The sequence below is a fragment of the Balearica regulorum genome, chromosome 15 (genome assembly GCF_011004875.1).
Source record: "Balearica regulorum gibbericeps isolate bBalReg1 chromosome 15, bBalReg1.pri, whole genome shotgun sequence".
Lineage (NCBI taxonomy): Eukaryota > Metazoa > Chordata > Aves > Gruiformes > Gruidae > Balearica > Balearica regulorum.
The window spans coordinates 11,320,369-11,332,683 of NC_046198.1; the positions used below are offsets into that span (position 1 = coordinate 11,320,369).

The 12,315-nt window shown below is 47.3% G+C and overlaps 2 protein-coding genes across 2 annotated transcripts; one reads left to right on the plus strand and one right to left on the minus strand.

Moving 5' to 3' along the window:
- Positions 1–315: 315 nt before the first annotated feature.
- On the minus strand, positions 316–7,423 carry CPSF4 (cleavage and polyadenylation specific factor 4). The gene is made up of 8 exons (XM_075767532.1): positions 7,119–7,423; positions 6,109–6,159; positions 5,452–5,604; positions 4,567–4,662; positions 4,319–4,412; positions 3,791–3,863; positions 2,821–2,913; positions 316–1,462 (listed from the first exon to the last, which is right to left on the minus strand). The coding sequence occupies exons 1-8, from the start codon at positions 7,219–7,221 to the stop codon at positions 1,394–1,396; spliced, it is 732 nt and encodes a 243-aa protein (XP_075623647.1). The 5' UTR covers positions 7,222–7,423; the 3' UTR covers positions 316–1,393.
- A 72-nt stretch (positions 7,424–7,495) lies between these two features.
- PTCD1 (pentatricopeptide repeat domain 1) lies at positions 7,496–12,080 on the plus strand. Its single transcript, XM_010302650.2, has 8 exons — positions 7,496–8,053; positions 8,304–8,444; positions 8,642–8,860; positions 9,479–9,580; positions 9,962–10,720; positions 10,969–11,085; positions 11,336–11,518; positions 11,743–12,080. Exons 1-8 carry the CDS (start codon positions 7,586–7,588, stop codon positions 11,926–11,928), a joined length of 2,175 nt encoding a protein of 724 aa, XP_010300952.2. The 5' UTR covers positions 7,496–7,585; the 3' UTR covers positions 11,929–12,080.
- Positions 12,081–12,315: the final 235 nt, after the last annotated feature.

The window sequence follows — 12,315 nt, forward strand, 5'->3', positions numbered from 1 at the left end:
CAGGGGGTGAAGACCATGAACTGAACTAGAGGGGGAAGGCAGCCAGATGCCGAAGGCTGTGGCTCCCTTTCCACGTGCCTGGCTCCACACAGGCAGCACGTCTTTGGCCGCTGTTCAGCCCCTGGGGGCACAGCACATGACAAGGTCTCTGATGGTCTGTCAGACCATCATCACTTAGATTTGAAACTTTTATTTTGACTGACTCCAACTCTCCGTAGTGAAATAACTGCAGTTATTCAAACCAACACAGCCTCTGGTCACTTCTCAATCTTGTCATGTTACCTTGGTCTTAAACAAAAATAAATTCACAGCCAGCTTTTTCCATCAGTACATTTCAATAAAAACAAAGTATAAAGGCAGTCAGCAAATGAGAGATGGGTTATAATCAATAAGGCTCACATTGTAGGTGCAATTTTTTTTTTTTTAATTCACATTTTATCATTGGCCCTTTTGAAATAGTTTTCTCACAAAATGAATGGGTTTTGGCTTGCAAAAATTGTTCTCAGAAGAATGCTCTACCACTTTTAAAAGCAGTGTTCCACAAGAATACACATCTCCACTTCCTGGTCTTCCCTAGGCTATGGAAATACCTGCTCAGTCTGAGCTGGACGATGGGGGCTGAGACAAGGCTCTTCTATTCTTCACGCCATGTTCATTTCCTTCCCTGCTTTTTGCAAATGGAAAATGAGCACAGATGCGGCTTTCCTACAATCACTCTTCCTCGTTGTTTGGCTAACCATAGAAATGCCAATTTACTCTCCCCTTGATCGGTTCTCACCCAGAAGATTAATTTCGAACCTTCAGTATAGCAAGAAGCACAGAAACAAAGCAAATGGACGAGAGTTTTACAGCCTGATATACATGGTGCGTTAAGTCAGCCAGCCACCAGGACAAGCTTACCGCCTACGACAGGCTAGATCTGGGAACAGGACTTTGCTTTTTAAGAGTTACAGGACAGCAGAACCTCTGCTTCCTCACTGAAGGAAATGCATTTCAAGTGTTAGTTTCCCTGCTTCCACAGGGAGGGCTGAAATGCTGCAGGTTCTCCAAAGAGAAGTGGCAGAAGGGAAACACTTTAAAGAAACACTGGCGTAAGATGTGTTTATGTAGAGTGCTGCACCGATGAGGGGTTTGCATATCTATTTGCTTTTAGATCTACCTTTCAGCAGGGCTCAATGAAAACAGGCGGAGGCCAAAATCTATTTTAAAAAGGTTAAAACATAAAAAAAAGTTGTGGACAATTACAAAAATGTTGCTTAGCAGCAGCCAGCCTCTGACCAGTTCTTTCAGTAATGGCATTAAAAAACAACCTGATTAATAGTTCAAGACATAGTGCTAGGCAGAAACCTTTTCTCAGTGTCAATAGCTCCCCTGCACTCTTCGTTCTGCTCTTTCACTGTCCACTGAGAAAGGCCAGATGTCCTTTGGTGCATCTGTTGGCATAATGACCTTTTTCACCACACTGAAAGAGAAAGAGAGAGAGGAATTATTACACAGTTACAGCTTTTTTTTCCTCTAGCTGCCTTTATTAAGGTAGCTGGCAACTGTTTGGATTTGGAAGCTTTTCTGCATATGGAAGTTGCGGCATTTAGCAAGTGAAGTGAAATGTGGTGTCACAAGGGACATGATTTAAGAGCTGGTTCTACTCCTTGGAGCAAAAGCTGCTTCTGTGCCAGCAGCAACCCGACGCCATGTCATTGTAATGCACTACGAAGGAGAGAGCTTTCTGTGTACCACTACAAACAGCAAAAGGCTGTAACACACAAGGAGAATTTCAATGTTTGAGGCCTCCAGGACTACTCCATCTGATGTGCACTACGGCAGAGATGTACGGAGGCGCTCCTGATCGGCTATCCTGAATTTCACAGAGAAAAGGGCATCTGAACAAGAGATTGATGACTTTGCACCTTGAAGCTTTCAAGCCCAGAGAGAAATGCCAGTATCTGATGCTACACCATTCTCCAGATATGTAATTTACTTGCAACTGAAATAATAAGCAGCCATTAAAGGTTTTCAGTGAAATGGATTCAGCTACTTAATATCCCTGTCCAATCACAGTAATTTTTACCCAAACAAGCAGCTAAGGCACAGAAATTGGCACATACAGCGATGCAACTGTCAAAACTGATGGGACAAGAAAATTCTTTGCCCTTTTCTAGTGGCTAGGGTCGGGGCTTTTGTGGAAAAATAAACGAGATGGAAACTCAATTGTGTCAAAGTTTTACTGGTGCTCCTTGATGAACAACCAAGGTGAACAGCTCATTCCTTGGTTTGATAGCAACGAGGTGCATTTTTAGCTGAAATACTGAACAGCCTTTGCATATTCAATTTCTGTTGCTCACAAGGACCTTCCATGCTAACAGGGGAGAAGAAAATCTTTCTACAATCACCAAGGATAAGCAAATTAACTCATGAGACAAAAACTAGTATTAGCTCTTATTTTGAAATGTACAGTTAAGCAGTCTCCTTTAACTGTCATTGAGGTAGGGTTTCCTGTTCATTAGCAGACAAGCAAAGTCTGTCCTACAGCAGCGTTAATTGTCACAGCAAGTCCATGGCAAACCAGCGACTAGAGGCCTCAGAACTCAATGCTAATATCCACGCACCAAAATGCAATGTCTGTGGAGCACAGCGTTCACATTTCGTGAACCTGTTCACACTGTGAAAACACCTTTTGCCGGACCAACACCCCTCATCACAACAGTCCATTCCTTTGCCCCTGACAAGCAAGCAGCAGCAAAGCAGCATGCTGTAGTCCAGGTGACACGCACTTTGTACTTCTTAAATCCAGTACCCTCTGCTTTCTCCCCTCTGAATTACCTTGTAGCAGGTGACCTGCTCCAACGGCCGGGGTCCTCTGTTCCCAGTGTTGTTATTTTGAGACTGCATGACTCCGATGACTTGGGGTGTTCTCTATTGGTTAGGAGAAGAGTTCTGACTCGTTAAGTGTATCAAGGATAAAGACCTTTATGGTTGTTATTTTGTTAAGAAGAGATAAGAGCACTCCATATATCAAATGATCAATTTTCCTCCAAATCTGTGTGGGTGCTCTGCCAGCTGGAGCACCAGAGAGAAGAAATCAAGCACTGAGGCTTACAAAGCCCAGCGATCCTGCTTTTCTCTGGAAAGCAGTTTTGGAGAGTAGGTTTAAGCTGCTAAAATATCATTGCCATCACTGACAGATGTCACGCAGATTACAAAAACTGGCAGATTGCTGCACAACCACGTATGATGTGCTTCTATGTGTAATGTGGGAGTGTTCTGTGACTCGATCTCCATGTAAAGTTGGAGCAATCGTAGGACTTTCGGCACTGTAATGGCACTCAGGGTTGCTCACTGCTTAATTCTTGCATAGCACCCTCCCTTCCAGGCAGCACCCCAAGCCACAGAACCACCACTGCTGGCCTCCGAGCTGAGGACAATACTGGTTAACCAAGGGGAGGGGAGAAACAGAACAAAGCAAAACACTGTGGTCCCAGGACAAAGGCAGCAGCAGTCCGTTGTGATCAAATTGTGGACATTAGAGGGCTGGGAGGAGGAGAGAGAAGGGACAGCGCTTTGCAGTTTATTAGGCTTCGTCTCCAAGTTCTTAATTACAAAATATCAAACCCTGCTGTAAAATAGGAAAGGTTTTCTCTCATTCAGTGAGTATTTCTCCAAGACTTTCCAGCAAGCCAGATCCAAGAGCCCAGGTGTCCAGTTTTGATCGCTAGACAACACACCCTCTTTTAAAGCACTGTGGGAAATGCTTTGAGGGTGGGCATGTAGGGGAGGCAGGGGAATCGTGTACCTTTTGCTGTGTTTGTGTCGGTTGAGGCAGTGGTGGTTGCTCTGTGGTTCCCATTGGCAGTTCAAACCGAGGGCTGGTTTAGATGGAAACAAGAAAATTGATTCTCAAATCATATGGCAACATTTTACCATCAGCTCAGTCAAGTAACTCCAAACAACAAAATAAACACTCAGCCAATTAAATCTGGCTCATAGGAAACAGAGCCCTCCCTTCTCACTTCTCTGCATTCTGATGCTCAGCAATTACGTATTAAAAATGACAATCTGGTATGCAGCATACCCCTCTACCTGGGAAGTCTTCTGGAATATAAACCCATGTGATCCCACTGCACTGATGGCAAGTGATCACCAGTCCAGAGTCTTACTGGAAACTCCCTGCAGAGGCCCTGCCCCATATCCTCAAATCGGTGCAACTAAACGTTGGCCAAATCTCCAAAGCCATTGGGAAGCACTGGAGCACCCTCATTTGACATAGACCCGATTACAAGGGAAACACAAGATTCCAGGACAAGCCTGGAAGCATACTCACTGCATGAATTTACAGGTAGGTCCCTCTGGACAGAATCCTACTAGGTAATTCACACAAATGACTCTCCGAGTGTGCCGGTGTCTGCAGAGGGGACCTGCAACACAAAGCTTAGTAGTTCACATTCTGTTTTTATACATACCCCAGCGCTCAGTAGTAGCAAGCATACAAGCAGATCATGCAAAGAAAGAATAGCAACACTCTACCCTCAATTTACAGCCACAGAAGCTGCAACTGTGCGACGTACATACCATGTTTACAGAAGCCTCTGTCATACCAGGGACAGTCTTTGATCTTAGATTCCGGGTCAATGTGCAAGAATGGACATTCTTTGTTACTGCATTCCCCTGTACCAAAGGCAAACACACTTCTTAGTCAATTGTGCAGGTTCAAGATCAAATGACTCTCAAAACGTTACCTGGATCACGTAGCTCCCACAAAGCTGTTACCAACATTTGTAAGTTCAGGCACAACAGTCTTACTGTCTGCCTTAACCTAGATGAAAAACACCAAGGACTCACCCCTGGTGAGTTAAGTTCTACCAGACTGGATTATTTATGTGTGCTTTTAAAAACAACGCAGAAACTAAATTTGAAAGAGCAGTCATGATAACAAAAACCAAACATTTAGTGCACCAGAAGTGTGGAGAAACTACAAATTGCACACTAACCTCAATCCAAGGAAACCTACAAGACTGTAAGTTTCTGACAGCAAGTTGCCTCATTATGTCCAGATCTCCAGAGCTGGAAAGCAAGTGCATAAAAGTTTTGCACCCCCATGCCCTCTGCTGCTCATCAACTCCCCAAAATAAGAGTCATGCAAAGACCAACTGCTCAGCCTAGTCATCTCATACCCAACACAGAACATAAGGCACAAAACCCAGTAAGAACTTGAACCTCCCCCCTCTTCCCCCAAGGGACAAGCTCTTGAGAGAGATGACATCTACAATACGTCACAAATTTAGGGGGATAGTAAGACGAAGGGCTAAGCAGATCTGAAAAATTAATCTAACGATATGATCAGGCACAGAAGAACTGTAATGCTCTGAAGACGGATGAGAGGGATGCACCAGGATCCTCTTCACCGGACTCCCATGCCAGCAGGGAACGCTAAGTAGGAGCTACAATGTCCCTTACCAAATTTGGAGTAGAAGTAACACTCAGGCATCTTGGTCATGTCGTACTCATGCAGAAACTCGCACTGGTCTCCCTTTTTGCACAGTCCTCGTAGCCAGTGTTTACAAACAACTGTCTTTTCCCCACTGATGTGTCGAAACGGGCACATGCCTCCTGCGGATGGATGGGGCAAGGAGAAGGGAAAAAAAGAACAATTAAAATCTGCGGCACAAGAAAGCACAGGGCAACAGCAACACTTCATTCCTCTCTGCAGGAGAGGGTTCAGAAGGCATCACTTTTTCTTATGAATTTAGCCTTTAGTGGCAATGGCCACTAGGGACAAGTCTTATCTTACTCTCTAACAAGCTAAGCAACGTAGACTCTTAATCCCGGCAAGCACAACCCACAGCAACTAATAGTTGCACTTCCACAGCAAGGTCTGCTTGCGATAAGTTCAAGCCTTCCTGTACCGGTAGCTTTGCTTATTCACCTCCCAACTTCTTTAAAAAATACCATTAATTTACCATCCTGCAGTTATTCCAAAATTCTTTGGTTTTATCCTCTATCTAGGTTATCCCCCTGTCTTCACAAAAAAGACAAGTACTGTAGACAGCACTAGCAAATCTAGTTTTCTCCCCTCCATCCATATAAGCATAATTTATTAGAAATACTACTTGCCTTTTCCACAGGCCGCTTTTAAAAAAAATTCACAGACAGCTGCGCCTGACTCTGTAAAGAGAACAAAGAAATATAATTAATTTTAACAAAATTTTGTGGCAACTTTTGAAATATTTCCTTCCCCAGAAAGACAATCTGTTCTTCAACATCAGAAGAAAAGCAGCGTTTTGGTTTGGGGAATTTACTTTCCACACAAGTTCCTTGTTCAAGTCTGGCCCTCGCAAATATCTGTATTGTTCTTGGGAGACACCAAGGGGAATTTGCAGAGGTTTGGTGGTGGTGGTTTTGCTTTTCAGCTATGTAGGTTTAATTGACTGGGTCTTCCTCTGCTGTTAAGTCAATCTTGTCAGTGAAGCCTGTATCTACAGGCCTGGCAATGACAGACTTGCATTTTTTGACCACAACAGTCTGAAACAACCATCAGTGTGTTATGCCCTGCTGATCCTGACCAACAGGAACCACAACATTCGAGGGAGTTAAAACACAAGTTTAGTAGCCCAGCCAGAAAATTTCAGCAAACTAAGAGTCTCCTGACACTACCTATGTCAGGTTATTAGACCGAAGGAAAAGGTTGAGAGACTAGGCCACGAATATACCTAAAGATGAGGTCTCCCTGCCATCAAAATGCCTCATTTATCAAAAGGGAATGGCATAAATAATAAAGCACTGTGCAGGAAAGTGACGTTTATTCACGATAATGCCTCAACTTTCATTTTCCAGCCTGCTTGGGTACTAACTGCAGCTTTCATTAATTAGGAAAGAAAAACACCTGGATTGCGACAGAAGTGCCACAGGGAAAGCAGAAGTTGGGCGGATCTAAGGATAAGACCTCAGCAAAGCGCTCAGACCCTCGGAAACCTCCCTCCCCCCACTCCCAGCCCCCCAGCCGCCCCCGGTCGGGAGCCGACACGGCCCCAGCCCCGCCGACGGCTCCGGGGACAGGGGACAAGAGCCGGCCCCCAGCACCCCGGGGAGGAGGGAGCCGCGCAGCGCCCGGTGCCCGCACGCACTGTCCATGCCGGGGAAGGGGAGCGGCTGCGCCCCCAGCTGCTGCTCCACAGCCAGTTCCAGGTCGAACTTGATGTGGTCCACGCTGGCGATGAGCTCCTGCATGGTGGCGGCTGGGGGGCGGCGGCAGCGGGAAGGAAGGGGAGGTATGGTGGTGGTGGTGGTGGCAGCGGGCGGCCGGGCCCGGGCTGGCCCGGCCCGGCCCGCTCCGCTCCGCGCCGGCAGCGCCTGAGGAGAGGGGAGGCGGCGGCGGCAGCACCTCGCCGCCCCGCGCCGCCCGCCCGCGGAATGGCGGGAGTCACCTCCGACCCCACCGCCCAACGGGCAGCGCGCGCGCCCCTGCCAATCAGAGCGCGCCGGTCGGCTCCGCTCCCGCCCCTTCCGCCCGCGCAGGCGCCGCGGCTGAGGTGAGGGGAGCGGGGCCGGTGTCGCCCCGGGGCCGGTCCCTGCCGGTGGCCGCGGGCACATCATGAGGTCCATGCGGCTCCTCGTCCCCCTGGGGCCGCTCGCCTCGCGGTGCCGGTGGGCCTCCTCCCCTGTCCCGCGGGGGCGGTGGGCAGCCCCCGAGCAGCCCGGGAGGGCGCCGCGTCTGCTCCGGCCCCCAGGCCAGGGGCCGCTGCCGGGCTGGAGGCCGTGCAGCTCGTCGCAGGCGTCCTGCAAGCTGCCCGGTAGCGACCCGAGAGAGATCGATGCTGGCAGCTGCGCTGAAGCTGTTGGGGAGGAGGAGGAGGAGGAGGAGGATGAAGGCGTGGAGTTCGGGACGCTGTCTGCTAAATTTTCTTCTAGAAAATATTATCACAAAACCACATCACGCTCTCACAATTTAAAGCTTCAAGAAGAGGGAGAGGATGAAGTGGAAAGAAAACCTCGACGCGGTCGTAAGAACACCCCGTACTGGTACTTCTTACGATGCAAGGCTCTCATCAGAGACGATAAGGTTCGTTCCCGGTTCTTGGCTCATTTGGGTTTTAAGAGCGTTGATGAAAGGTGCAGCTCTGCAACGCTGCCCCGTCTGTATCGTCCTACGTGCTCGCTTAGCGTCTTTATGGCAAGAAGTAAAGTAAGATTTGTGAGGAATCCTGTGCTCTGTAGGACTTCCACCAGAGCCTACCCACGGCTGCATGTATCTACACCCATTGTAATTGATTCTGTTGTTGTCTCATCACGGATTTTCCTCTTCCCTGTAGCTGGCGGAGGCTCTGGAGCTGTTTGACGTGCAGATGCTGAAGGAAGAGCGCGTGCAGCCGGAAGAAAGCAATTACACTGTTCTAATTGGCGGCTGCGGCAGGGCTGGCTATGTGAAAAAGGCGTTCAGGCTCTACAATGACGTAGGTTTCCATTCTCTCCTCTCTCAGAAGTTCACTGTGTTTTCTAAGCTAAAACCGTTCCAAGTATGCGATCACGTTACTTTGTCTCTAAAATGCCTTTGAGTTAGTGTCGTCTTAGCCTGAAACTCTTAAAACCAAATTATGAAATTCTAGAAGTCTTTCCCTAAAAGCCAGTTACAATTCTTCTTTCTCCTCAGATGAAAAAACGAGGCTTAACCCCCACCGAGGCCACTTACACAGCCCTGTTCAATGCCTGCGCCGAATCGCCCTGGAAGGACTCGGGCCTGCAGAGCGCTCTCAAATTACGGCAGCAGCTAAAGAACAAAAATGAAGAGCTGAACCTGATCACCTACCACGCGCTGCTGAAGGTCTGCGCCCTGTGCTCAGATCTCAGGATGTGCTTTGATGTACTGAAGGTAAAGATGTGACTTCTCTTGTGTTAAGCGTATTCTGCTCTGGTTAAAGCTCCTGGAAGTTGCCATATTGCACAGGCTTTATTTAATTTGTAGCAGAAGTAACTACAGATCACGTGTTTATATTTTATCAATCCTTGGTCTCATACAATGAAATTGTCTCAGTACATACCAAACATTAAGCTTAAGTACATAAAGGGAGGCAGCTGCAGAGGTTGGCCTTAAAACTCTGGTCAAGGGTGTTAAAGACTTAAGAAAGAAAAGTTCTGGACGGTTCACAGCTACTATGTCTGTCTTGGTTCATTTTGAAGATCCATGTATTGATACCTAGTTCCTTTTAGAGCTCTTACAGCAGCTCTCCTCAGAAGAGCCAGTCCAGGCATAGCTAAAAGAATTCCTGTTCCTGTCTGCAAATCCCCTGTAGCTCCCACCAGGGAGAAGCCAGGATCTACACAGGCATTTTGGTGCTCTTTCTCTCCTAGAGCAATCGTTCTGCCCACAGCACTGTCAGCTCACCCTATGCTTTGTTGTTGCTGCATGCCCAGAAGACAACAGTTGTATTGGAGCTTCAGAGCCAGTTGTGACAGACTGTGTGGGTAACTGCTCTCTCTGCTCTTTTAGGAAATTGTGCAGAAGGGCCACATTCTCACAGCTGAGACTTTCAGTTTCCTTCTCATGAGCTGCATAAAGGACAGCGAAAATGGCTTCCGATACGCCTTACAGGTTTGTCTTCATGTTCTACGTGGGGAGGAAAAAACACTTTTGTATTGTAACTCATCACTTGAACGCACATAAGGCAGCAGGTTGTTCAGAGCTGATGAAATAGGAGTAGTTCATCTCCTCCTAGGACAAGTTCTGTAACCTGGGCCTCCATCGGGACGTCTCGTACACTGGTGAACCACCCTGGATGATCTCACAGGACTGGACTAGCTCAATATGGCAGTTCACTGTCCAGTGGCATCTCACTCCGTTGTGCTGTAAACTCCCTCCTTTTCTACAAGTAGATACCGTAACAGTGGCCGTGGTAGAGACACTTACAACCTGCTAGAAACGCTCCTGTTATTTAGTGTCACCTACATCTGGTGTTAATTTTTCCCTCTTCAGGTTTGGAAACAAATGACTAAACTAGGAATAAAGGCCAACAGCCACACTTACAATTTGATGCTGCGTGCTGCAAGAGACTGTGGAATAGGTGATCCGGTCGTGGCTTCTGAACTCCTGCTCAGACCCACCCACGAGAACTCATCGCAGCTAAGGCTTACACCCGGGAGGCTGAAGAAAAAGGTGCCAAGTCAGAGGAAGAAGGGATCAGAGTGTGCAACTGCTGTCCAGCTGGATGTGGAAGCCATGGAAAAGCAGTTATTTCACGAGAGTTCAGTGCAGCCTCAAGAACTGATCCAGCAACAAAATGAAGATGTGAATCAGGCTGAAACAGAAGCAGCTGCTCTCAACAGCCCCAGCACAGCTCACAGTGGAACCGGAGCACTGATGAGGAGAGGCCAGAACAAGATGAAGCAGCAACAAGGATGCCTAAGCCAGAAGCAGCATTTCTGCAACCTGCCCAACCTGCTGGATTCCAGGATGCCTGACGCAGCCATGGTTTCCTTGGGGACAGTGGCCACACCGTCCCACAGACTGGCTTTGATGGGGGATGTGGAGGGCTTCATGAATAAAATGAAAGAGGACGGTGCAGAACCCAACATTAAAACATTTACATTACTGGCTGAGCTGGTGGAACCCCAAAGCCCCTCGGAGTCCTCTTTGCTGACACTTGTAGATGAGCATAAAGTGAAAGTAGATGTGACCTTCTTTAACACTTTAATAAGGAAGAAAAGTAAACAGGGAGACCTAGAAGGAGCAAAGGTGAGAAACAACTCAGAACTAGCCCTGTCACCATCTCCTTGTCTCAGGCCTCCAGCGTTACCTGTGTTTCGCTGTGAGACCTGTTTCTCTATCCGCAATAGAAACTGGGAACCTCACACTCTTTTCCACAAACCAGTGCTCAGGTTAATTTCTAAGTAGTTATGAATTCTGTTCTAGCACCTCCAGCTCTGACTGAAGAGCTACAGTGAGACTTTTTGGAAACTGATGTCAACACTTGTATCTTGCAGAGTGTGCTGCCAGCTCTGGTGAAGAGGGGACTATCTCCTAACCTCCAGACCTTTTGTAACTTGGCAATTGCTTGCCACCGAGAGAAGGATGGACTGCAGTTACTCTCAGATTTGAAGGTAATAAACTCTGCTGCTGAGGGTTTGAGCTGCAGGAAGGGGCAAAGTGAAGCATTAATGCTTATAAAAAAAACCTGCTGAGGTTTCTGTGGTGAGCAGTTGTGTTCTCACTCCAAGAATGTGCAACTCTAGAGTAGGTGCCAGCTCAGCTGCTATGCAGGTTCGGGAGTGAGAGCGTGCCTTTTCCTTCTAGGAGTCCCGTGCTGGTCAGCAGATAAACAAGTTTAACTGTAGCATTTGTTGTTTCCAGAGGTCTGGAGTAACTCCCAACAAGTTTATCTACAGCACCCTCATTGCTGCTGCTGTGAGGCAGCTGGATTACAGTTACCTCACAGAGATCCTACGAGACATGAGGAATAACCAGGTGCCTCCCAATGAAGTTATCATACGCCAGCTGGAGTTTGCAGCACAGTACCCTCCGAAATTTGACAGGGTAAGTAGCCACAACTGCTCACAGTGCAAAGTCATCACAGAGGACACCAGCAGGGGAGGGGAAATGCAGATTTCTGCCCTAGTCTTTTTCCTTTGGGTTTGTCTGATCTGTCTGACAGTTACTCAATAGCTGTTTCTTTAGCAGCAGCTTGCAGCTATTGCATGCTGGTATTCAAGTGAGCTCTCTTCTAACAGAAACTTGGTTTGTTACACTTCTGTTTGCAGTATAAGTCAAAGAACCCATATCTGGAGAAAATTGATGGTTTCCGTGGCTACTACTATCGGTGGTTAAAAGTAATGCCAGGAGAGGAGACCCCCCACCCCTGGCAGAAATACAGAACAGCTAAACATGCGGTAGGTGACAATGAGGAAGAGGCTGTGCAGGAGCAGCCAGGACAGAAGTCACAGTGAGCAGGACGCTGAAGTCCTGCATCTTCCTTGTGCTGGAAGAACATGGAATTTGCTCCTTTCTTGTAGTGAAGCTGCTTTGCATTTCCTTGAATCCAAGCTCTTGCAGTAGCTATTAAATAAAATACTTGTCCTCTGTTATAAGGAGAATCAAATACATGTTCAGTGAATTTCCTTAAACTGCAGAGGATTAGATATGCTATCGTGCTAAACAAGGGAGAAACACTTAACATGTGACCTGTGAGTTTCTATAGACTGCTGGCATTCTTAAGCATATCTACGCACTAATTCCAGGTTAAAAACCTTAGCGGAGAGTTCCAAAGAAATTTAGCTTCTTTCTACACAAGATCAGGGGAAAGCTTGAATCAGGCTGGATGTTTGAGAACCATA

Coding starts and splice junctions, on each gene's coding strand:
- CPSF4 (XM_075767532.1), bottom strand. CDS start 7,221: ATGCAGGAGCTCATCGCCAGCGTGGACCACATCAAGTTCGACCTGGAA. Junction 6,160..7,118: donor CCCCTTCCCCGGCATGGACA/GTGCGTGCGGGC, acceptor TTCTCTTTACAG/AGTCAGGCGCAGCTGTCTGT. Junction 4,413..4,566: donor CAGAGGCTTCTGTAAACATG/GTATGTACGTCG, acceptor TTTGTGTTGCAG/GTCCCCTCTGCAGACACCGG.
- PTCD1 (XM_010302650.2), top strand. CDS start 7,586: ATGAGGTCCATGCGGCTCCTCGTCCCCCTGGGGCCGCTCGCCTCGCGG. Junction 8,054..8,303: donor CTCTCATCAGAGACGATAAG/GTTCGTTCCCGG, acceptor TCTTCCCTGTAG/CTGGCGGAGGCTCTGGAGCT. Junction 8,445..8,641: donor CGTTCAGGCTCTACAATGAC/GTAGGTTTCCAT, acceptor CTTTCTCCTCAG/ATGAAAAAACGAGGCTTAAC.